The 26,383-nt window shown below is 37.7% G+C and overlaps 1 protein-coding gene and 1 non-coding gene across 2 annotated transcripts in view; one reads left to right on the plus strand and one right to left on the minus strand.

Annotated features, from left to right (window-relative positions):
• Med13 (mediator complex subunit 13) overlaps positions 1–20,576 on the plus strand; it is a 94,105-nt gene extending 73,529 nt beyond the window's left edge. Inside the window, exons 20-30 of the mRNA XM_021176461.3 lie at positions 529–985; positions 2,061–2,280; positions 3,422–3,613; positions 3,951–4,174; positions 7,915–8,057; positions 8,676–8,834; positions 8,943–9,128; positions 10,555–10,703; positions 11,924–12,097; positions 14,941–15,041; positions 16,453–20,576. Coding sequence (XP_021032120.1) covers positions 529–985; positions 2,061–2,280; positions 3,422–3,613; positions 3,951–4,174; positions 7,915–8,057; positions 8,676–8,834; positions 8,943–9,128; positions 10,555–10,703; positions 11,924–12,097; positions 14,941–15,041; positions 16,453–16,585 — 2,138 coding nt within the window. The 3' untranslated portion in view covers positions 16,586–20,576. The remainder of the gene's footprint in view (positions 1–528; positions 986–2,060; positions 2,281–3,421; positions 3,614–3,950; positions 4,175–7,914; positions 8,058–8,675; positions 8,835–8,942; positions 9,129–10,554; positions 10,704–11,923; positions 12,098–14,940; positions 15,042–16,452) is intronic.
• Positions 20,577–25,549: 4,973 nt separating this feature from the next.
• Trnaq-uug (transfer RNA glutamine (anticodon UUG)) lies at positions 25,550–25,621 on the minus strand. Its single transcript has one exon. It is a non-coding gene; the product is annotated as a tRNA-Gln (tRNA).
• Positions 25,622–26,383: the final 762 nt, after the last annotated feature.

Genomic DNA, 26,383 nt, shown 5'->3' on the forward strand with positions numbered 1-26,383 from the left:
CTAGAAAGTATTTCTTCAACTTGTGATTTAACAATAGTTGTAGTGGTTTGATGAAAAATTGCTACATACTTATACACATTTGTTGATATATTCTAATTTTTTCTTACACTTATTACTTGTTTCGGGATATATGCCACTGTGAACCAGTGGAAATCAGGACTACTTGGCAAGGTTGGTTTTCTCTTTCCGCCTTGTGGTTTCTGGGGGTCAACTTAATCACCGAGCCATCTCGTTAGCTTTTGTTTACATTTAATTTTGCCTAGGAAATAGAATTTTCTTACATTTTCATACTGACTATTTCAAATTTGAATGAAAATATGGGTTTATTTTTATAATTAATTTTAAACTCTTTTTCTTTTTTTTAAAGTTTCTGGGAGGGAATAGAAAGTTAGTTCATGCTGCACTATTAGTATAAAGCAGTTAAGGGAAGATAATTGCCATAAAAGTATCAGCTACATTGTTATTTCTATAGAAGAATAAAAATAAGTCAGTGAAATCAAGAATTAAATACCCGTTTTTGTTCTTTAGGTCCATATCTTGCTTCTCAGCCGTTGGACAGCTCTCTGCTCTCCCAGCCAAATTTAGTTGCCCCTCCAAATCAGTCTTTGGTTACTGCACCTCAGATGACAAATACTGGAAACGCTAATGCTCCATCTGCCACCTTAGCATCTGCGGCAAGTAGCACTATGACAATGACTTCAGGTGTTGCCATATCTACTTCAGTTGCCACAGCTAACTCAACTTTGACCACAACTTCATCTTCATCATCTTCCAGTATGAGTAGTGGAGTATCATCAAATAAACTGCCTTCGTTTCCACCCTTTGGCAGTATGAACACTAGTGGTACAGGATCCATGTCTACACAAGCAAGTACGGTTCAGAGTGGCCAGCTAGGAGGACAGCAGTCGTCATCTCTGCAGGCAGCAGGAATATCAGGGGAGTCAGCTTCTCTTCCCACTCAGCCACATCCTGATGTGTCTGAAAGGTACCGTTAAATATTAGGATACTTGGGGTTGAAAGATAGTTAAGTAGTATGTAGCGTATGTGTTTAGCATGCTTGAAACCTTATGTACAATGAATGAGTAAGTATAAACAAATTGTGGAAATGCAGAATCTATCGACTCTTTATCTAAGCAACAGTGACCTTGTTGTGGCATCTAGTTTAATCATGGTAATTATTTTACGTATAAAGTTATAATAAAGATTGTTTTTAAAATTTTCATCATAGAATCACAGGGTTAGTGTTTAGATCTTAAAAACTATTCAACTCCAGATAGTCCTATGATTGAGTCTGTCTGTGTCATAAGCAGATGTATTTGTTTGATGCATACTACACAAATGGTTGCGAAATCTCTGTGGAGCCTGCCTCTGTGTGTGTGTGCGTGTGCGTGTGCATGCTAGAATCTCACACTGGAGCTTGCACATGCAAGGCAGTGCAGCCTTTCACTGTGCTATGCTTCAGCTCTGGTTTGGAGGCTTTAGATTCTGAATCTCAGCTCTGTCTTTTACTCACTTTGTGATAAGGAGAAGGTCTAACTTCTGTTAGCATATTATCCATATTTGTAGCATGGAAGCAATTCTACACGCTGCACAGCAATTGTGTTAATGGTAATGGATCTCGTTTTTATATAAAAGTCCCGGGGAAATTCCCTTATCAGACAGTCTGAGGCTCATTGTTTCTCTGCTTCCTAGAATGCAGTTGTTTACAAATTCACGCTCATAAATATGAGGTAAAAGTAGACTATTACCTGAACAGAAAAACCTGGCCTCTGTCTGGACTAGCTCTGTTTCTAGGCAGGCTGCTGAGCATGACTAGTTACTGAGATGCCTGTCAGAGAGACCTTTAGTCTCTTACTGTTAAGCTGCTTGAGAATTCTTTCTTTTAAAAGCACAAAGCCTCTTATTTGAAGGGATTTCATATGGTGTGAAATGTAAGTATCCTGATTATCAGAGAGGTTTTCTGATGCCTTGCCCCATAAAAGAGGGATGTAAGGATTCACTTTGGTGCTGTACCAGGCAGACATAATACAACATTGTTCTCTTTCTACCTCAATTTTTAGCACAATGGATCGTGATAAAGTGGGGATTCCCACAGATGGTGATTCACATGCAATTACCTACCCACCTGCAATTGTTGTTTATATAATTGATCCTTTTACATATGAAAATAAAGACGAGAGCACCAACTCTTCTAATGTATGGACTTTGGGACTCCTTCGATGCTTCTTGGAAATGGTCCAAACTCTTCCTCCTCACGTCAAGAGTACTGTTTCTGTGCAGGTAAGGATTGGGTGTCTCAGAGTCTCACAGTTGTTTGTCTCTATTCAAAATAACTTTGTTAAAAGACAGGTTATACTGATTTTACTTAAATATTATAATAGGAATTTTAAGAGCGTTTATAAAAGATAAACTTTATAGTTCTGGGGACTAATTAGATGGCTTAACAGTGAAGTGCTTGCTGCTCTTCCAGAGAACCCAGGATTAGTTCTTTCCACTCACATCTGGTGGCTCATAGCTGTCTGTAATATCAGCAACTTTCTATGGGTACTGTTATATACATGGAATACCCACATAGCAACAGAAACAGACACGTGAAATCTTTAAAAACCTTGACTGTCATTCTATAATCATGAGAAATACAATGATATTGGCTGTAGATGGTGTGTTTGTAACTAATCCCACGAAGCTGAGGCACTAGGATCATAAGTTGCAGGCTAGCATCAGTAACTAGTTCCAGACTAGCCTGGGCTACGGAATAAGATGTTTGTTAACCTCCTAACACCACCTGCTCCTCCAACCCCCAAGATTATATTGAGTAGATTGCTTCTCCTGTGTTACTTGTAAGCACATTTATAAAGTATAGCCTAAATAGGAAAATAATTCCCTTTATTCTGTGTGTTAATTTTTATTGAGACAGGTTCAAAGTAAAAGTAGAAAGTTAAAGAAATTTTGATTTCTTTAATTTGTAGATTATAATAGGCTCCAGAGAAATATATTTAATTAGTATAACTGCTATGTATAGAAAATTTAAAAGATTTCTAGGTAGTTCTTTAGTTCAGGACACATATATATATATAAACTGTGTAACAGAGGCAGGCAGGTGAGAGGGCTCAGTGGGTAAGAGCACTCGCCTGCTTTTCAGGACTCGTGTTCAGTTGCTAGCACTCATAAGTTATCTGATAGCCATCCATAACTCTCGTCCTAATGGATCCCAGTGCTCTCGCTAGGCTTCATAGGTAATGTATAAGTGTATGTACATATATGCAGGCAGAACACTCGTGTATATACCATACAAATTAAAAACACTGTGTGATAGAAACCAGTATCTTTCCATTAGCTGTTGCTGACGTTTGTCTCAGGGATTTCTCTTACTGTTGCAAGTTGCTCTGTTAATGTTTGTAATGCTCACCTTTCTTTGTAGATCGTTCCTTGTCAGTACCTGTTACAACCTGTGAAACACGACGACAGACAGATCTACTCCCAGCATTTAAAATCTTTGGCTTTTTCGGTGTTTACCCAGTGTCGGAGACCACTTCCAACATCAACCAATGTAAAAACACTGACTGGGTTTGGTCCAGGCTTAGCTATGGAAACTGCTCTTAAAAGTCCTGATGTAAGTGCTATGTTTCCTATGAACGAAGCTATCATGGTGACTTACATTTTCAAATTTTATATAAAACTAAATGGCTGGTCACTGACAGTATGCTCCTTTAATACCAGAACTCTGGGAGGCAGAGACAAACAGATCTCTGAGTTTGAGGCCTATCTGGTCTACAGAGCAAGTTCAGGACAGTCAGGGTTACACAGAGAAACCCTGTCTCCAAAAACCAAACCAAAACAAACCAAAACAAAATCTTGTTTTAGTCTAATTTCCAGTTATAATTGGGTAAATAGTAAATATTTTCCTAAGATTGCATAATTCTATAGTACTTTCATGTTTTATTTTACAGAGACCAGAGTGTATTCGACTTTATACACCACCTTTTATTCTGGCTCCGGTGAAGGACAAACAAACAGAGCTAGGAGAGACCTTTGGAGAAGCTGGACAGAAATACAATGTCCTTTTTGTGGGCTACTGTTTATCACATGATCAAAGGTGGATTCTTGCATCTTGCACAGATCTATATGGAGAACTCCTAGAAACATGTATCATTAACATCGATGTTCCAAATAGGTACTTATTTCCTTAAACATGCTTATCCCAATTTAGAATGTTATTAGATGTCCACATGCACAAACATACTGTTTCATAGTAAGTAAGTAAGTAACCATTTGAAGTTTATATATATTATGATATTAACTGTTGAGGTTCTGGGTATACTTTTATCTACATTTTATAGTTACTGCTTATAATGTATACTTGAGATAATTTAAAAAAAAATTGGACAGGCAGATGTCTTTAATCTCAGCCTTTGGAAGGTGGGAAACAAGTGAATCTCTGAGTTTGAGGCTAGTCAGGACTACATAGCAAGATAATCTCTCAAAAACAAATGCTTCCTCTCCTTGCTAATCTGTACACAGATAAAAAAGATTAAGGTCCTTAACTTTTATGTTATAATGCTTGAGACAATAATTTTGGATAAAGAATTTGAAACTTTAGGGCCTGGCAGTTAAGAGTATTTGTTCATCTTCCTAGAGGGCTGGACTTGTTTCTTGACATACACATCTGTTGGCTTATAACTCCTGTTAAGCCGGGCGTGGTGGCGCACGCCTTTAATCCCAGCACTCGGGAGGCAGAGGCAGGCGGATTTCTGAGTTCGAGGCCAGCCTGGTCTACAAAGTGAGTTCCAGGACAGCCAGGGCTATACAGAGAAACCCTGTCTCGAAAAACCAAAAAAAAAAAAAAAAAAAAAAAAAAAAAAAAAAAAAAAAAAAAAAAAAAAAAACTCCTGTTAACTCTGGCTTCCATGGGTACTTGCACTCATGTCCACATTTACCCCTCCTCTCAGTACATATAGTTAAAAAATAATACAAATCAAATACAGTTTTTTTAAACATTAACTTAGAAAGCCCTTCTACTCATAAAAGTGGATCTTGTAAGCTGAAGGTGGAGGTGTGCACTTTTAATTTCAGTATTTTGAGGCCTAAGCAGGCAGATCACTGAGTTAGCCAGGGCTGTTTAAAAAAGAACAAAAAACCAAAACATAAATACATATTTAACTGCTTATAGCATAAATTCTACAATAGTGATCTATCTACCTACCTACCTAACCTACCTACCTGTCTGGGAGAATACAGGCATTATTTTCCTATTTAGGCTCTACTTTATAACTGTTTACAATGTAACACAGGAGAAACAATATACTTAATATAACCTTGGTGGGGGCGGGTCAGCAACCAACCTCCCTCCCTCCCTTTCTCTCTCTCTTTATTGAAAGGCTGGGCCAGTATAACTGCCCTGGCTATCTTAGAACTCCCTTTGTAGACCAGATTGGCCTCGAACTCATAGAGTTTTGCCAGTCACTACCTCTGCTCAGATTAAAGGCATGCACCACCACTTTTTAAAATTTTAATTTTTTTGTTTGTTTTTTTTTTTTTTTCTTTTTGAGACAGGGTTTCTTTGTGTAGCCTTGGATGTCCTGGAATGTGCTATGTAGACCAGGCTAGCCTTGAACTCACAGGGATCCACCTGGCTCTGCCTCTCAAGTGCTGGATTAAAGGTGTGCACTGCCAATACCTGGCTCAAAACTAATTTTCTTTAAATATATTTTTGAGTGAGATAGTTGCATTAGTCATGAAATAATTTGGAAACAGTATGCTTCTCTGTGAAGGAAGAGAACAGATACCACCACTGTCGGGCTTAGGTTACCATTTTATTTCCTTAATCAAAAGGTAGAAATGGGGGTAGGAGACACAGCATTTAGAATTACTGGCTATTCTTATAGAGGATTGCACTCCATTCCCATCACACACATTGTGGCTCACAATCTGTTATAACTGTAGTTTCAAGGAATCTAGTCTTTTCTTCTGCTGTCTGGGCACCAGGCACACCCCACGGTACACATACATACATGTAAGCAAACACTCACGTATAAAATAAAGTAAATCCTTCCAACAAAGTAGAAACGGAACAAAGATTAAGAATTATATTGGTAAACCGGGCAGTGGTGGTTGCGATCCTTTAATCCCAGCACTTGGGAGATAGAGGCAGGCGGATCTCTGAGTTCGAGGCCAGCCTGGTCTACAGAGTGAGTTCCAGGACAGCCAGGACTACACAGAGAAACCCTGTCTCGAAAAACCAAAACCAAAACAAAAAAAAAAAAGTTATATTGTTAGGCAAGGTTAATTAGTGGGTAAAGATGCTTGCCTCTAAGCCTGACAACATAAATTTGATACCCATTACCCATATGATGAAGAGATTCAACTCCCAAGAGTTATCCTCTGATCTTTGTACCCATGCCATGGAATGTATATCCCCACACAAAATAAATTAAAATGTAATAATAATAGTTATAAGATATAATTAGGCCTGTTTTCAAATACTACCCCTTCCTGGTTTCTAACAGTTTATATGATATTGGGAAAATCAGACAGCTGAGCCATAGCTTATCGATCTGCAATATCTTTAGAGTAGTTGTCTCTGCTTCATCGGTGTGTTACTATGAAATGAATGTTGTGTGTACACCACCTAGGCTGTATATTTGTGGGGTTTTTTGTTTGGTTGGTTGGTTGGTTGGTTTTTCGAGACAGGGTTTCTCTGTGTAGCCCTGGCTGTCCTGGAACTCACTTTGTAGACCAGGCTGGCCTTGAACTCAGAAATCGGCCTTAGGCTGTATATTTGTAACAGAGTACATGCTAGCAAATGCTAGCTGTTGTTATTCATTTGGAAAGTGGTTGTGTTACAAGCTTGCCTACCTAATGAAGCAACCTGTATCAGAAAACATGCAACAATGTCATTAGGTGTGAAAAATGTGGTTTGTGTTGGACTTCTCTCCCTTCTAAGGTCTGGAGATTGCTTTAGTGCAAATCGTTGGCCAGAATCCGACAAGTCGTGATTTTCAGTTCTTCCCCATGGCAGTGCTCACGCAGCAGCTTGCAGTAGTGACGGTTGCTGATGGTTTGTAAAGCTTGACGAACTCAACTTTACAAAACAAAAGCTTTGGCTCGAATAGACAGACAGGATTTATAGTAAATTTAGGCTTTTAGTAGGTAAACTTTGAAAAAAAATTCTATTAGGCTAAATGTATATCAAACTATATTTTAAAAAGTTCTTTATGGGTGTTTGTGAAAGTCAAAGGACAACCTTCACTGTCACTTTTCAGGAGCTTTCTATCTCTGCTTCCTCCTCTTTAACATTCTCTAGTGTGGACTTTGTCAGGAAGCACAGGCCGACTGGTTAGTGAGGCCAGGGGTTGAGCTCTGTCTCTCTGTCTGCCTCTCCAGCTTGAGATTAAAACTACACATTTGTTCTCTTAGGTGCTGGGAATTTAACTCAGGTCCTAATGCTTGCAAGGAAAACATGCTAACTAATTAGCTATTTCTTCAGGTCCGTAATATGTATTTAAAACACGAACAACAAAGCAATCCATAAACTTCAGCCTGAATATGACATCAGACATCTATGCTTCCTGCAACTAGAGCTAAAACACCAGGGTGGGTGATTTGAATTTAGGAATTCAAAACCAGCTTGCACAAAACATAAAGAGATGCCATATCATAAACTTAGGACTTTGAGTGGTAAATCATTGGGATTTATTTTTGTAAAGGTTTGAGGCATTAAAATTAAGCAAAGGACAAGGAATTGGAGGCATATCCTCATTTTGGAAGTGTATGCATATCATACACAGCTCTGCTGCGTCTATAAAACAGAATAAAATAAAATTGATGAACCAGTTTGTCACACATTTGGTTTCATATGTGAATTTCATCATGTGAATTTTTGAAATACTTACAACCATTTCATTCAATAAATAGGGCCCGTCGGAAAAAGGGTTCTGCTAGAAGATTTGGCCTACAGAAACTGTGGGAGTGGTGCTTGGGACTTGTTCAGATGAGCTCTTTACCATGGAGAGTTGTGATTGGTCGCCTGGGAAGGATTGGACATGGAGAGTTGAAAGGTGGATTATGCTTTATATGTTTTTTTTTTTTAACTTTGTTTTATATCGATGTATATTTGGTTCGGAGCACATTAAATAACGTGAATAAAATGCTAAAAGGCTCAATACTTCCTAGAAGATGTGGGTTTGCTGTCTAGTGCTCACCTAGTGCCTCAGAACTGTCTATAACTCAAACTTCACCAGATTTGATGCCCTCTTCTAGCCTCTGCAAGCCTGCACATGTGTGGTGTACAGGCATACATGCAGGCAAAATACTCGTACATATGAAAATAAGGCTTCAAATGCTAGAATTGTCAGTAAAAGTTTTTGTTTTAAACAAGGAACCATATATATAATACAACAGGTATAACTAGTATCTATTATATGTATAATACAAGTATATGTAACAATTTTATAAATATATAATCATATATATTTATATATTTTATACATATACACTGACTTGATTCTGAAGATAAGCCATCAGGTGTAAGAGTTCTAACTTTATGATGACCTCTATATTAGAAGAAATACACTAATTTAAAAGCTGTTATCTATTTCTCTTTCATCGTAACCTTGAGTCAATCTCATAACAGAGCGGTAACTTTAAGTACTGTCCTTCCCTATTGATATCCACAGATTGGAGTTGTTTGCTGAGTCGTCGAAACTTGCAATCTCTAAGCAAAAGGCTCAAAGACATGTGTAGGATGTGTGGCATATCTGCTGCAGACTCTCCAAGTATCCTTAGTGCTTGTTTGGTTGCAATGGAACCCCAAGGTTCTTTTGTTATCATGCCAGGTTAGTTATGTTCAGTGTATGTCAGATTTAATTATCATTGTACGCGTTTAACTTAACTGTTACATAAAATTCTGCACTTACAAAAAAGGAAAATGCATTTCTCTTTAGATTCTGTGTCAACTGGTTCTGTTTTTGGAAGAAGTACCACTCTAAATATGCAGACGCCCCAGCTAAATACCCCACAAGATACATCCTGTACTCATATACTTGTGTTCCCTACTTCTGCTTCTGTGCAAGTAGCTTCAGCTACTTACACCACTGAAAATTTGGATTTAGCTTTCAATCCCAACAATGGTAAGTTAATTGAGCCTTAAATTTTTTATCTAATTTGCTTTGAAATCATGGTCTTTTTTATACAGCCCTGTTTGGCCGAGTACTTGCCCAGGTGTGGTCTTGAGCTATATCCCTAGCCATTCTTTATATATCTGTTTGCTAAAATACGGCTTTATATCATCTACTAGAATATAATTGTAATTTAGTGAACCTTTTAGGTTGTGTTTAGTAGAAGAGGAAAAAAATAGTGCTCATTGTTACTTGAGGTCTTCATGGATCCACATATATTTTAATAATAATAATCATTTTGTTTTTCAAGGCAAGGTTTCTCAGTGTGTCCCTGGCTGTCCTGGAACTCACTATTTAGACCAGGCTGGCCTCGAACTCAGAGATCCTCCTGTCTCTGCCTCCCACATGCTGGGATTCAGGTTGTGTGTCACCAGCACATGGCATACATCATCATTTTGTTCTTTTATTATGTAATAACTTGAGTGTTTTACTTTTTTAAAGAATAGTGCCCTTTAAAACATGTTTGCATTCCTTGCTATCTTTGCTTTTTACTGGTTGCTTTTATAACATTATTAACGCAGTGGCTTAAGAAAACAGGAGTTTGTTCCATTGTAATGATCAAAGTCATTCTCATGAGGTAGGGTTTCTTATTGATCCCTCTAGCCTCTCAGTTAGCCTGTTTCCTTGCCTTTGCCAGCTCATAGTGGCCACTGTAGGTTTTGACCTTTGGCCTTTCTCTCCATTTTGAATGACAGCAGTACTTTCTTCTTTTGTCACCCACTCTTCTCTTTCCTTCATATTACTACTCCTAGAGCTGGGGTTAACTCAGTGGTATAATGCTTACCTGTTATTTGTATGGCCCTTGGGTCAATCTGTGGGAACACATTTAAGAAAAAAGAAAATGACTTCTATGATTAAAGGGCCCATTGGAAAGTGCAGAATAATCTCCATATAGGTCTCTTTAGATTGACCACTATCGCAAAATTCTTTCTATGGCTAGTGGCACAATACTTGGCACATGATTGATACTCAGTAAATATTAGTCTCATTAACTCATTTTGCTTTAAGATATTTTTTGGTTGTTTGTTTTTTGAGGCAGGGTCTCACTATGTAGCATTGACTAGCCTGGAGCTCACAATAATCCTTCCCCCTTTGCCTCTGAGTGCTGAGATTAAAAGCATGTGTGAACATGCCCTGACTGCTGTTTTGAGATAGGATCTCACTGTTTGTAAAGCCCAGGCTTACTTACCTAGAGCGTACTTTACAGGTTGGCCTTACTCAGAACAATCCTCATCACCCAGCCTTCTATGTCGTTGGACTATGGGCATGAGCAATCATCCCTTGCCTGTCCCATTTTGGTTAAAATTTATTTTAGTACTTTAATGTCAATAATCACAGTATACAGAAAATAGAATATTAATTTCTTTTCTCTGTACAGATGGAGCAGACGGAATGGGTATCTTTGATTTATTAGACACAGGAGATGATCTTGATCCTGATATCATTAATATACTTCCTGCATCTCCAACTGCATCTCCTGTACATTCTCCAGGCTCTCATTACCCCCATGGAGGTGATGCTGGCAAGGTAATTCTTTTAAAAAAACATTTCAGTGTATGGAAATGCCATCTGTCAATCCATTCATCCATCAATCCTTCCAGGGATTAGTATATAAAATAGAAAACTTTCCCTTTGAAATTAGCAAGAGATGAGTATCAGTTGACCTCATGTACTCTTGTTTAAAACAGTAATTAAAACTTTTGTTGTGCAATGATCTTCCTGCTTCTACCTCAGAAGTATTGCGGTCTCAGGCATGCGCTGTCTGTGGCCTTTTTCCTGTATTTTTTTGAGTTGGAGTCTTTGTATACAGCTTGGGGTGGCTCCTAACTTGTGAGCCTCCTCTGTGCTGGGATTCCACCAATGTCTGGTTCTTTTTTTCTTCTTGCTTTTTTTTAAACATTAGAAGTACTACTAATTTTATGATCAAAACACATTATATGAAATTCTCAAAGAACTAATAAAAACGTTGGGGGAGAAGCTGTTTTTATTGTCTTATCACAGTAGAAGGGTTTATGGTGCTTGAGGTACTGATGTAATGAATATTTTTATTATGCATTTTATTTTTCTTTTATCTGTTTTCTTAAAGTAAATGCTGAGAAATTTGTTGGCCAATTCAAAGGGAATGAATAAAAGTCTGTGGTATTATAATGTCTTCCAAAACACTGTTGAAATTAATGGCATTTTATAGATAGTGCTATGGGAACAGAGAATGGAATCTGCCTTTTGAATTGGGGCAAGGAATTAGTTGAATAAGTATTAGAACATAAGTGGCAGCTATATTGAACAATTTGTATTTTGTACTCAGTTCGACCTGAGGCATACTCATTTTGTCTCACAGTTTTTGTAACACACTGTTTTTATGATATTACTACATTTAGTTATTAGGCTTGGAATTAAATTTAAATGTCACATATGTTAGACAGATACGCTGCCGTGAACCCACATCCTCAGTCCTCTTTTTTTCTTTTGAGATGGTCTAGCTGAGAGTTGTCCAGACCAACCTTGAACTTTGTAGCCTACATAGCCCTTTAACTTCTTTTTATCCTCCTGCTTTAGCTCTGAGGCCTGTCACCAGGTTAGACGTAGTACTAATTGAGACTCTTAAGTATATAACCATTTAATTTTTAGCATTTTATGTGGTTTATTGAGATAGTAATATGAGATTATTAATTGTTGTAAGCATTTGTATTTATATTTGTTGTCTAAAGATGTATTAAATGAACTAATAATACTCTTGTCTTTTTAAGGGTCAGGGTACTGATCGGCTACTTTCAACAGAATCGCATGATGAAGTAACTAATATTCTTCAACAACCATTGGCCCTTGGATACTTTGTATCAACTGCCAAAGCGGGTCCATTACCTGACTGGTTCTGGTCAGCATGCCCTCAAGCACAATATCAATGCCCCCTTTTTCTTAAGGTATTAGTATTTCTGTGCCAATTCCTAACGAATCCTAATAGATAGTTTTTAGTTCTAATAATTACTAAAGTAGCATTTTAAAGTTTTATAGCTCATTTGATTTCCAAGTTCGTTTATGCTTTATTGTGTGTATTTCTGTAAATGGTGTCATAAAGAGAATTACTTAATATGAAACACATAATTATAAAAAATTTATATGAAGATTGACTGTTATTCTTAAGTCAGGCTCCTGGAACTTTTGGTTTTAAGTTGTATTTTCATTGTAGTACAGAAGCTTAGAGCCTAGAAACACTGCCCTGTCTCTTTGTGTTCTTATCCTCCATCTAAATATATTGTAACTTTGGAAACTCATTCATCTAAAGTAATAACTTTGTAGTAGACATCAAGATTAAAGCCTGGGTCTTTGTTATTTGAATGGAATCATACTATACTCCTATTTTATTATTTTGAGGATTAAAAAATTTAGCAACTTTGTAATACTTGGTTTTAGTTTAATTTACCTACTCTAAAAAGTTTTCTTTATATAAATTACTTTTGAGTAGGATGAGTGTGATAGCTCATGCTTTTAATCCCAGCATCCAGGAACCAGAGGCAGCAAGTTTTCTGTAAGCTTGAAGCTATCCTGGTATACATAGAGAGTTCCAGGCCTGCCAGGGATACGTAGTGAGACTTCTGTCATAGAAACAAGCACATAAACAACGAGTTGAGTAGGTTGGGCATGGTGACTTGAGAAGCATAAGCAAGAAGTTTACCCAGGAGTTGAAGGCCAGCTTGGTTTACAATGAGTTCTTAGTGAGCCAGTAGGACAGAGCTGGACTGTCTCAAACCATAAGCTGCTGAGTGGGTTTTAGGAAGTGAGAATCTTAGACCTATAGATACTTCTTTTTTTAACCTTCATTTTATAGTCTAAGTTACCAGATAGTGAAGTAAAATGAGTCATGAAAGCCCTGTGTGATTACTGTTAAAGTTGCCAGTACAAAATGAGAAATGAAGACCTGACTCTCACTATGTAGAAACCACTGTAAGTGGGCTCTTCATCTTTCAGGTCAGATGATAACACTTCAATTTCTTGAGATTATATTTTAGTAGTTTCTTGAGGTTATATTTTCTATTTTTTTGATACCCTGGATATATATCCCATTCTGTGAAAGCTATTTGCGATTAGACAATGGGCTTCTGTAGCACACTTATAAAGACTATTAACTGTCGTTAATAATCTGAGTGAATTTCCCCTTCTCTTAATGTGAATTAACTATGCTAGGCAAGTACTCTGAGCTCTCCCTGCCCTTGAATTGCCTATTAATAAAAATTATAGTTTATCCCATGACTTTTATTCTTCTCTGAGATATTCATTGGTCTGTTGTAAATCTCATTTACATGAACATCTTCTCAAGGGACTTTCTGCAGAATAGTAGGATGGAATCTCCACTAAGCAGAGTTCCTTGGTCCTTTGGGAAGTGCTGCCCACTTACAGTCACAGAACCTGTATGTACACTAAAGTTCTCATAATAGCAGTAAATAACTTTGCTTACCTAGCATTTTCCAAATTTAGTGTAATACCTATATGTAGTTCATGACCTTAGTGTTTCAGGGCACACTTTTGTTAGTAAACACTTTTATGAAAAGTCCAAGGGACTATCCAGATTGTTTTCTACTCAATATTTATTTACAGAGAGGATAGTGTAAAGTGAGTGAGCATTCACCCTCAGATACAGTGTAACACGATTAGGACTTCTGTTCTGAACCCCAGGTAAGGCATGACTTAACATAACTTTGTTCACCTTTTATTTTTTTCATGTATCTCATTTTAGTTCTATACTGTAGTCAATAAAACCACATCATATATTTCTTTTTACTTGAGAAATCAGTGGGTTCTAGATGGTTAAAAATAATATTTATTATAAGAATTAAACCAGCATTCATTTACTTTGTAGTGATTGGCCAAGTGAGACTTATTTATGATTCATAAATCCAGAATTTATAAACAGTTCAAACATAAGTATTGTTGGCTATATTTCTGTATGTACTTTATAAGAGCTTATACATATATGCAGTCATGATGGAGAATGTAGATGGTATAAAGAAGCACCTTTAAAGAGTGTAGGAAACTTTTTTGAAGGATTGTCTGTGGTGAGCACCCCCACTGTATCATGATGTTAATACTACTATACAACTTACACACTAGATGATTAATTTTACTTAATTGAAATGTGAAAAATATTACCACATTTCTTCTGCTCATTGCTATCTCTAAATGTGCGTGCTGTCGTTTATATGCCTCTGATAATAAATGTATTGCACAGGGAGTCGTGTGCATTGTATTGATTGTTAAAGTGTTCATTCAGAGGCAATTTTGTTAAATTTCCAGCTTTGCAAAAAAATAAAAATAAAAATAAATAAATAAATAAAATGTGCAGAATTATTCCTTTGACATTTTATTTTATTTTATTTATTTTTATAGCACATAGGTCCCAAGTGTGGCTGTATGGTCTCAATTTTGTTTAACCCAGGGACAGGGTATATACTTCAGGCCTATGGGTTCAGTGTTTCCTTAATCATTTGCTTTATAGACTTGGGCAGATTATATTTAGAAGATAATTGTAAAGCTTGTTTTTAAGGATTGCTATATGATTTTTAAAAGTAAAGCTAAAGTAAAAATTATAGAGACACGATGTAAGTTTTACACCTTAAAGTTTCCATCAAAACCATGAATTTTTATAGTTGCTCCCACAGATAACACTGTCATAAGATCAGTTTCATCAAGATAATACATTAGGAGAACACAGTGAAAGGAAATGTTGCTTCGCCTCTGTGCCTGACTGCTTCCCTCCCTTCCTTTGTAGGCCTCTTTGCACCTCCACGTGCCTTCAGTGCAATCTGACGAGCTGCTTCACAGCAAACACTCCCACCCACTGGACTCAAATCAGACTTCAGACGTCCTCAGGTACAGTTCCCATGATGCTAAGGGTTCTCTGTTTCAACTTGGGTAAAAGAGAATGGCTATTATGAGATATATTTATTCTTTTGGGTAAGAGTTCACAGCATTTTATTTTTGAATCATTGGGTGATCCCCCCCCCCCCCCCGCCCCCCCATTCATGATATAGACAAAGCACAGTGCCTGTGCTGGCTTGGTAAATTGCTCTACCTCTGAGCTAAACTCCATTTAAAACCCCATTTAGTTACTATTTATTAAAAACAATTTTACTCTTTTTATGTCCATATATATATATATATATATATATATATATATATATATATATATATATATATATATATGTCTTTTGTCTGCATACATGTCCATTGCACCATGTGCATGCAGTGCCACTGGAAGCCGGAAGGCATCAGATACCCTGGAACTGGAGTTCTAGGCTGTTAGCAGGCATATAGATGCTGGGAATTGAATTCTGGATCTCTGGAAAAGTAGTACTTTAAGCATGAGTCATCTCTCCAGCCCCAACCTCGTTAAATTATTGAGAATGAATGCTTTTCTAAAATGAATGTTTTTGAGTTTTTTCCCCCCACCTCATTTATTCAAAAAGTGGTCTTATGTATCTTAGGCTAGCTTTAAACTTCCTCTGTGGTGAGATCTATTCCTTATCTGTTACTCTTTCGTTGTGTATTTTTTGAGACAGGGTCTCACTGTATTCCTTTGGGCTGCCTGGAGACAGGCTTTTCTTCCGCTTAACAGAGCTTGATCCACTTCTGTCACTGCACACACGGGCTTTTTTATTTTTTCTTTAGAGAAGGTTCTAATTATCCTGGACTCAGAATAGGCTAGCCTTGGAAAGAGATCCACCTGCCTCATCTCTTCGGTGTCAGGATTAAAGGCTTGTGCTGCCATGTCTGACTCTGCTGCTCTTTTTAAGAAAATGACTGTGTTTGGTGGTCAGAGCTATGTTTGGGAAGGTTAGACAGGAGAATCATAACAAGTTGAAACTAGCCCATCTTAAAACAAATAAAAAACAAACAAATAGAACAAAACAACAAATAAAGTGACTTTGGCCAGGCATGATGCCATTCAGGAGGCCAAAGCAGAAGGGTTTCCCTGAGTTTGAGGCTAGCTACAGTGTGAAATTCTTTGCAAAGAGGGTTTCTGTGGTTGTGGTATTGATGTCATCTCATTGTTTAGGCAGCAAAGGGTCTCTCTCTCTCTCTCTTGTGGTTGTGGTATTGATGTCATCTCATTGTTTAGGCAGCAAAGGGTCTCTCTCTCTCTCTCTCAAAGGGTCTCTCTCTCTCTCTCTCTCTCTCTCTCACACACACACACACACACACACACCCCACTTTGAATCTTAAAAGTACTACCAGAGTGTATATTGAATTAGATGGATTGACGCGGTTTATTTGCTTTCAGGTTTGTTTTGGAACAGTACAATGCACTCTCATGGCTAACCTGTGACCCTGCCGTCCAGGACAGACGCTCATGTCTCCCAGTTCATTTTGTGGTGCTGAATCAGTTATATAACTTCATCATGAATATGCTGTGATCCTCGTTTGATGGAATTACACAAGGAAAGAACGGGAAGAAAGGATATTTTGCTGCAAGATTAAGTTACAGTTCTCAGTGGAAGTCATTTGTGATGGGGTCTAATTCTTATTACTTCAACAAATATTGTTTTGACTTGGGGGGCGGGGCTATAACCCTATTTTTCATTGACTTTACTGAGCTCTTTAGGATGATGACTGATTATTCAAAACGTATTATAACACTTTCGTAGCAAAAATTAACCTTTTTTTTCCAGTCACAGTATTTGTGAAAAGTAATGAGCCATAGTACCCATTAATGTTAAAGAATATTAAAGCATGGAGCGGAACATGAGGAACAATGAATTCCAACATACGGCTTTAGAACATCAAGATGTTCTTGTATTGGATATAGTATCTAGTATTCAAAAATGCCTGCATCTCTTATTTATTGTAAGTTTTTAAATGTATAAATTGTCTTATATTTCTTAACCTCTTTTATAAAAATTTTCCTAGAAGGTTTATACTGCCTTCTTGCTTTAAAGCAATTGGTCTAAAATATATGTAATCGTCTTAATTAAAACGTTGCAGTAGGGTTGCTTTTAGAGTATTATTTTTTTGTAAGGGGGTGGGGTGGACAGTAAATTTGTATTGTCTCAATGTACAGTTTAACAGGGATAGAGGGGAAATAATGTCCATGCCATTGTGTGTGGAAGATTTACAGCTAAGCTGTAGTTGCAGAGTACATGTACAGTAATGAAGTTCACTGTGTTTATAAACTGAAAAGGTACCGGGTCTTACAGCATTTTATATATCACACCTTTACAGAATAACATGACGGCAATATACATACGTGATATTGTTAGGTGGAATAACTTAGAATAAAATGAGAATTCTTGAGTTATATTTTGTACTATGGTTTAGGGCTATGACTAATATTTCAGGCCATTTCCAGTGAAAGAAACTTAGTTTTACAAGAAAAACATTTGCTACTGAATGCTTAAACTAATTTTGGTGTTTAATGTTACATGCTTAAATTCTTTTCAGTTTTCACAGTGGCACATTTAGGCATGGGGATATTACTAATTATGAAAATGTCTGCAGGATCTGTTATAAGGTTGAAATTTAGCCCAGCTCTAGGCATTTTACAAATTATTTTAAGAACAGTCACTCTTGATTGTTTTACTTTTTATTTTTAAATTAAAGATTGGGAATGCGTGTGAGAGTATGCATAAGCATGGCAGGGAGAGAGAGAGAGAGAGAGAGAGAGAGAGAGAGAGAGAGAGAGAGAGAGAGAGAGAGTGTGTGTGTGTGTGTGTGTGTGTGTGTGTGTGTGTGCAATCAAACTGTGGTGTAAATAGATCCTCAGTGAATTCTGGTATTCAGACTCTGTTCCACTAGTGAATGAACCATTTTCTAAACGTTTCCCTTTGACTTTTTTATTTATTGAATTTTCTTGGTTTGGAGATGGCAGTCCCAAACACCAGAGTCTGTACTTTTCTATGACACAGCTCAATTAAAGTAGGGCACATGCCAAGGAGGTTCTCACCTCCCTAAAGAAGGGACTTGAATTTTAGGGACTTTAATTCACCCCTTCCTTCAATCCAGCTTTCCCCCTTCTTGTTTGCACATGCCAAGATAACTGCTTTTATGCAGGCTTTACCCCTGAAAAACTCCTTTCTACAGTGCTGCTCACGAGAGCCCAGCCAGTCTCATGCCTGCATTGCTGACTTGAACTCACAGTCGCCAAGTCTACCTATCTTTCTTGGAAGCAGTCTTTCAAAATTCCTACTTGTATATTCATCCATTGTTGACAAGGACAAAAATCAGTTGTATTTACAAAACTCTTAACTCGGTTTTTTTTTTAAACTGAATCCTGTTTTGTAAATAATATACATTTAATGTTGCTTAGCATAAAAAATACTTTCTTACAGTAATCTTCTTTAAATTGGGTATATGAAAACATTACCAACTCTTGTTTTTCTATAAAGAGATACAGTTAATAACAAGGTTTCAAATTATTCCTTCAACATTAATAGAACAATCCAAATGTTGAGCATATTTTGATATTAAACTAAAGATCACGTCTCTGTTTTTAAATTAAGCTAATACCACCACAGATTATGTTGATGTATTTTCTTCTGTATTTTCTTGGTGGGACTTGAGATTTGAGGGAAAAAGATGCTTATTTGGAATTTCTATTAAGAACTATCCTTGTTATTTTCTTAGCTCAATAATTACTCAAGAAAAATAAAAGATTATAATCTCAGTTTAAAATTACTAATGTGTGACAACCATACCTCAGTTTGAAATAGATTTAACAAGATTATTCCCTGACATTTTCTTCCATGTAGCCATAAGCAGGGACCCAGCATACAATTCTTCTTACCTGGGAATCAGGAACTAGTCCCAAATATACAGGATTGAGTCATGGTTTGCTTTTTTTTTCCTTTTTTTCCTCCCCTTCACACATCAGATTTTGCTCAAATAGGAGGTAACTAAATAGCCATTAGAAGCCTTTCGTGCAGGATGATATATCTAACTTATCAATGTACTATCACAGTACATTAATCATTTTATTTGAGTAGGTAAACAAATTTGCACACTTTTCCCCAGTGAATTCCCAACACCTTGACTTCCTCATTTCAGTGCTAATAACCTGTTTTGTGTGCAGTTATCCATTCTGAAGCAGGTGAAAGGTCAGTATTTTAGCATTTTAAAAGATGAGTTATATAATGTCTGCTTCCAGCCAGTCTGCAACATCTAGCCATACCTTTCTTATGCAAGCCATTCAGTTATCAGGACTGTGAATTAACACTGTATGAATACATTTCTGTACACCTTATTGTTTGGCCAGAGGGCCACCAAGTGTACTTATATGTAATCCTTAAATTTTAAACTAGCTTGTGATTTTTAAATATTTCTAAACTTTTCTTAAACCACTAAAATGAAGCTCTTACTACTTAGTCAACTATCCTCAGCTGTAGTCATCTTCAGTTGTCAGTATGGCACAGGTCACTGTATTAAAATGCTCTTTCCTCTTCATGTTTACCTTCTGAGGTCATCTTTAACTTAATGTGTTACTACAAAGATTTGCAGATCTTTAATCAAGCACTATGTTAATACTGTAATATCAAAATACTATGTCGAATTATTTCAAATGTTCAGATTGAATAGGGTAAAAGAAAGTCTTTAAATGCTATCGCATCCTAGAACCTCTTCCCACCTACTATGGCATTGCATATTAGTCTGCTGAGACATTCATTGTTGCTTGACTGACATTTTGGTCTGGGTTTCCTTTTAATATTTTATTTTAATTAAAATTAGGAGAAAAATGTGTTCAACAATTTTTTTTCCCATCTTCTCCAAATCAGTGGGAAAAGCTTACCTTTTGGTATATCTTAGTGTTTTCATGGGCCCAGAACTGTGGTTTAAATTTTTATATGTATTCTCATTCTCGTATTCATTCATACTCACTCTTTTCCTCTCTCTCTCTCTCTCTCTCTCTCTCTCTCTCTCTCCCTCCCTCCCTCCCTCCCTCCCTCTCTCCGTCTCTCTCTCCCTCCCCCCTCTCTTTTGTGGAGTATAAATTAAAAAAACTGGATTTGGGACCTACAATACTCCTCAGGTTGAGATATTCTTGAAGTTTTAAAATAGCTTTAGTTTTAAAAGTAAACTGGATTTGTGGACCTTAAAGTTACTGAGTTTAAACTACAAATTGTTAACATCATTACTGGACATGTCCGCATCAACCCTCTGAGAATAACTTGGTCACTTTATGAAGGGGCGTTTTTACGTTGTTTAGCAGTGACATTTAATATGGTCCAATTGCTTTTCTTTTTAACATGACAAACAATTTTAAAAGAGAATAAGGAACAAACACTATTGCTGCCGAATGCCATAACACTGAGTTGTACAAATTGTGATTGAGGAAATGAAAAAGTTTATACTTTTTAAAAAAACAAAAAACAAAAAACAAAACTTCAAATGGAATAAATTATTCATGAAGCCTTCCTTGTGGTGTCTCATTCTGTGGAAAGTACATCTTCTTTACAACTTCCCCATGGTTAGCAGCAGGGTTATTTCTGTGTCATTTGCTTGGAGACGGTGGTTTTGAGGCAGGGTCTTGCTATGTAGACCAGGTGAGTCTTGAACTCAGTGATTTCCTTGCTTGGGCCTTCCAAGTTCTGGGATTAAAGGACTGCATGTACCACTAATCTCCGCTCTGAATAATTTTTAAGAGAGAATGCTGATTCTCCACACCCAGTATTGATGATGTGTGTGTGTTTACACACACCAGCTCCTTTTTGTCTTACAATTTGGTGTTAATTATTTGGTCAAAATAGTTATGTTGAAATAATAATATTTAGTGTTTTTCTTTGTGTCTTGGGTGTGTATGTATGATCACCTAATCATGTTTGAATCAAAGTTAAGTATTAAAATATGAATCATGCATTAAAATAGCTGTGTATTAGACCCGTAGGCAGTGGTATAAAATGTTTTATTCAGACTTAAGCGAAAGTTGTGATCATTTAAAAACTTTCTCCCAAGAGTTTCAAAAACTTTCATAAATGATGGTATATGGCATTGAAATTTGTATCTCAAATTATTTCTTATAATTTTCCTCTGATTCATTTCTATCTTGTTATTACTGTTCTATATGAGCCATGCAAATTAAGCATTTTTACAAGTAAGAATATTCATTGTTTGGACAACTGCATACATCTTTTCAATTGTGGTTTACAGTACTCAAAGCCAATCTTTGGGCACTGTAACTTAGACCTCATTGGTAGAGCACTTGTCTAAGTACAAGACTCTGGGCTCAGTCTCCACCAATGCAAACAATGTCTCGAGTAACTGTTGGGCAGTTTGCAAAGGAAATGCTTTTTTTTTCTTTCATTAACTGTGTGCATAAGGTGTTGATACTTATTCCTTTTTTTTTTTTTTTTTTAAGATTTATTTATTTTTATTATATGTAGGTACACTGCAGCTGTCTTCAGACACTCCAGAAGAGGGCACCAGATCTCATCACGGATGGTTGTGAGCCACCATGTGGTTGCTGGGATTTGAACCTCAGACCTTCACAAGAGCAGTCGGGTGCTCTTACCCACTGAGCCATCTCACCAGCCCCGATACTTATTCCTAATGATAGCTGTTTGGAGAGATCTCTCTTGCTCACCCCTAGGCAAACACAGTTTCTCTATTGGAGCTATGTGAGCCATGATTTTGTCATAAGCCAAGACTGAAGTCTAAGAATGGTCGTTGGTTCCTTTTATGAGTATTTTCTTTTGAAAACTTTCCTGTCAGAGCTTTCCATATGAATTTCTTTAACGAAACAGGGAGTTAAAAGCATGTGAGAAATGGCAAACATTTTCAAGGAGCAGGAAACTCAATCCTGGACACTGTCTCGATCCTTTGGTGTCAGTAGCACACTGTTGATAGCCGCACATGTATTTGTTGGATTCGAGAGGTGAACTGAAAGAATACTATTTTTCTCTTCAGACTGTTAATAAATTATGGAATGGTTGGAGTTATACTATGTAGTCATTGAAAATAATTTCAGAAATTTACATGAAGAAAATCCAATTTAGATGAAACGAAACAATTTGAATTGGACTCAATCTATTACGTATAAATAACTTATAATAGTGTTGAGAATCATGGCCATTTTTTATTGGGAATCACTTTATTAATCATGTTGAACACAAATGCCTAGGCTTTGCCTAACAAAGTATTACGGGATTTGTAGTCTGTTAACAGCAAGTTGCATTTCGTCTTCTGGATCCCTATCTCCCTACATACCCATACGAAGAACAAGAGCATGTAACTCAGATCCCAGACGTCTCCTGGTCTGGTTATGGGGGTGTGTGATTGTTGGTTTTGTTTTGTTTTTTGAGACAGGGTTTTTCTGTGTAGCAGAGCCTTGGCTGTCCTGGACTTGTTTGTAGACCAGGCTGGCCTCCAACAGAGGTCCACCTGCTTCCCAAATGCTGGGATAAGGCATGCACCACTATGCCTGGCAAGCACTCAATCTCAGAGTAAAAAAAGAAACGAGGCAGGGTTTCTCTGTGCAACCCTGGCCTTCCTGGAAGTCTACCTGTAAAGCAGGCTGGCCTCGAACTAGACAGCTTCCTGCCTCTGATGTGCTGGGATTAAAGGCATGAACCACTACTGCCAGCTTTTTGTTTTGTTTTTAACAATATAAAGAAGAAAATGTTGTTTTTGGCTCATGGGGAAAGGATTTTTTTAAAGTGTCTAAAATATATATATATATTCCTGAGCTACTCACTATTCTATTGTTATTCTCATTTTTAGTCTATACTGTAGGAGGGTGCCAATCCTGGTCCAGAGACTCAAGACCTCTTGGGTATGAGTGCAAACAAATTCTGCATGAGGGAAAAAAGAAGTGGATTTGTTTGTGGTGTGTGTGTGTGTGCGCGTGCGTGTGTGCGCGGGCATGTGTGCGTGTAGGCTAGAGGACTATGTTGGTGGTTGTTTCTAAGGTGCTGTTTGTACACAGTTTTGTTTTGAGGCATGCTTTCTCCTGGGACCTGGTGCTTATAGCAGTCCTGTGATTTTTCTGCCTTTCTTCCTCCTCAGTGCTGGTAAATTGTTTATCACCATCCCTGGCTCTTTAACATGAGTCCTGGGCTCCAATCAGGTCCTCATGCTTGTATGGCAAGCACTTCCTGATTGAACCATCTCTTCAGCCAAAAAGGAGATTTTTTTAAAAGTACTGCCCCCACCCCCACCCCACCCCCCCGGCCTCTAATACCAGCCCAGTGAAACTTTATTACGGGTGTGGTGGTACATGCCTTTAATCCCAGCACTCTGGAGGCAAGAGACAGGCGGATTTCTGAGTTCGAGGCCAGCCTGGTCTACAAAGTGAGTTCCAGGACAGCCAGGGCTACACAGAGAAACCCTGTCTTGAATCCCCCCCACCCCCACCCCCCCCCCCAAAAAAAGAATGGCCTTTTGTATAGATAAAAGCCAAAGACCTCCTTATTTTGTCCTGCCCTACTACTATACAGGGGTGGAAAAACGGAAGTTTACAGCTCTCAAAACTTGTCGTGTTTCTAGACTTGTGTTCAGAATGCCTAACTATAGACCTTGGCTCTTTGATTCTTTTGTTCTGAGAAAGTCTTTACAGCATGAATTATCCACAAAGTCCATCTGGTTCTCATAGTGTTCTTTGTTTCTGCCATCTGTAAGGTTCTATAGAACATAAGAATCTCATCTTTGAAGCCAATTGCTAGTTGTTTACAAGGACATGGAGATGCCAGTCTACAATCCCAGTGAAGGCAAGAGGATGACAGTTTCAGTCCAGTCTGGGCTATGTAGCAAGACTGTCTCAAAAAAACACAAAGGAAAACAAATTAACATCTGGGGATTGTTAGTACTTAGGAAACTAAGCAGGGCATTGGGTTTGAGGCCAGGCTGGAATAAACGGCAAGACCTTTCTGTTAAACAAAATCCCAAATAATTGTAATTATTTGGCTGTAAATTATTGACCAGTGTATTGAGTATCAAATGTACTCTTTTGACCTAAGCATATCAAGTATTAGGTAAAACTACTTTATTTGGGTTGGTCATTAAACAATTATTTTGAGACATAGTCTCAATCTCTTGTTACAGACCATGCTGACCTTGAATTCTCCATATATTTTCCTCAGTCTCATAAGTGGTAGGATTTATAAGCCTGCACTACCAATACCTAGCTTGCAATAAACTCTTTACCTGGTCTTCCTCCCCCTGGAGTTTTAGTCACCAAATCCCTTTACATCTTGATATCAGGAAGAAAACCAGTATCAAGCTTTGCTTCTGTAACTTCACAAAGGGTCCTCGGTCTCCTCCTAGCCTGTTTAGCATCTAAGTTCATTTCCACATACACCTCACATGAAGTTCCCTTGTCATACTGCCATTTATAACACCCTCTGTGCATCTGCTACACTGCTTCCCAGCTTGTACTCTGCAACTATTTGTCTCCACCAAAAAGCTCCAGAAGGACACAAAATGGGGTTTATTTGGGTAACCATTGTTACAGGCATAATGTAGCACACGTCATCTTTTACTAAGATGTTGAACTATTCTTGAATACTTTTAACCTCTTATTATAACCCAAGACTTAGCTGAAATGTGGGGTTTACCTATAAATAAAATTCTAATATTGTAGTTACTCTTGAGTTTTTATTTGCAGAGTGCAAAGCTTACAAGAAAGATGTTAAAGGTGTCTGAAAGCACTTTTAAATAGTTCCTAGCAAAACTAGAGACAAAATGTAGTGCCTCTCCAGCTTTCCCTCCTTCATTCCTCTACCCACTCTGGCAAAAAGATCAGCCTGAAGTATTATCAGGTTTAAGACAAAGCAACATAGAGTAAAATCACAGGAGACATTTACCCCATGCTTTCCTTGACTCACGTTCTGGGTGGTGGACAGAAAAAGAGTCCGGGAAGTCTATGGAAAATGCAAAGAAACAAAAGAGTGGAAACTGGTGCTTTCCTACTTTTTAAGATTTTAGGCAAACCACTCATCAAATCAAATCAATCTAAGCAGTTTTAATATGTTACGAAGCCGGTTCCAGAAACTAGCAGCAAATGAGCTCTTTGGGAGCACTGATAAACTGACAGGTTATAGGAGCAAGCATGCATGAAGAAGGGTGGGGATTTTATTGTTTTTGAAACATTCTTGCTAGAGCTCCAGCGATCTCTGCCCTCCAGATCAGGTTTCTGAGGGATGAGACGACGGGCATAAGTGTTAACCGTTTTCCATTGTGAGAGGTGTCTTTTAAGATCCTTGTATTTCTTCATTTTTTAAAAAGTTTTTATTTTATTTTATGTAGCTGTCTTCAGACACACCAGAAGAGGGCATCAGATCCCATTATTGATGGTTGTGAGCCACCATGTGGTTGCTGGGAATTGAACTCAGGACTGCAAGAGCAGTCAGTGCTCTTAACCTCTGAGCTAGTTCTCTAGCCCTAAAGGTTCAAAGAGGTCCCACCAAGATTTGAACTTAGATTACTGGATTCAAAGTCCAGAGTGCTAACCATTACACCATGGGTCCTGCTGCTACTGCTGCTGCTTTCTTCTTTTTTAAATTGGATATTTTATTTATTTACATTTCAAATGTTATCCCCTTTCCCAGTTTCCCCTTTGCAAACCCCCCCATCCCTTTTCCCATTACTCTGCTTCTATGAGGGGTGCCCCCCCTCTCCACCTACCTACTCCAGGCTCACTGCCCTAGCATTCCTTTACACTGGGGCATCAAACCTTCACAGGACCAAGAGCCTCCCCTCCCATTGATATCAGATAAGGCCACTTCACCTCCTTCAGTCCTTCCCCTAACACCTCTTTTGGAGTCCCTGCTCAGTCTGGTTGGCTGCTAGATCCTTGTATTTCTGAAACATTACTGTATCCCAAGAGTGCTGACCCTTCTTTTAAGTAGTTCAATCTTTAATTTCTTGAACCATCACTTGTAGCACGTGCTTTCTACTTGTTTATTCCTCTGCAGGTAGGGAGAGGAAGTAGATCCGAGTCAGCCAGTCAAAAGGATGCTCACTTAATCTGGTAAAGTCTTCTCTTGACTTCAACAAAATGTATGAACGACGTTTCACCTAATCTAAGCCTTCAATAATTATGACACCTTTGTGTCCCACTAAGGAGAAATTTTAACAAGTAAAACAACACTACTGATTATAATAAGCCTGATTCAGAGATGTCAAAATTTAAAAAGAAATGCCATGACAGAATTTATAAAGTATCGTCATAGTTGGGCATAAAATGGGCCTCGTACTACAGTAGTCATTAAAAGAGATTGTTTCTTCAG

The sequence above is a fragment of the Mus caroli genome, unplaced genomic scaffold (genome assembly GCF_978045245.1).
Source record: "Mus caroli unplaced genomic scaffold, Mus_caroli_1 scaffold_13, whole genome shotgun sequence".
Lineage (NCBI taxonomy): Eukaryota > Metazoa > Chordata > Mammalia > Rodentia > Muridae > Mus > Mus caroli.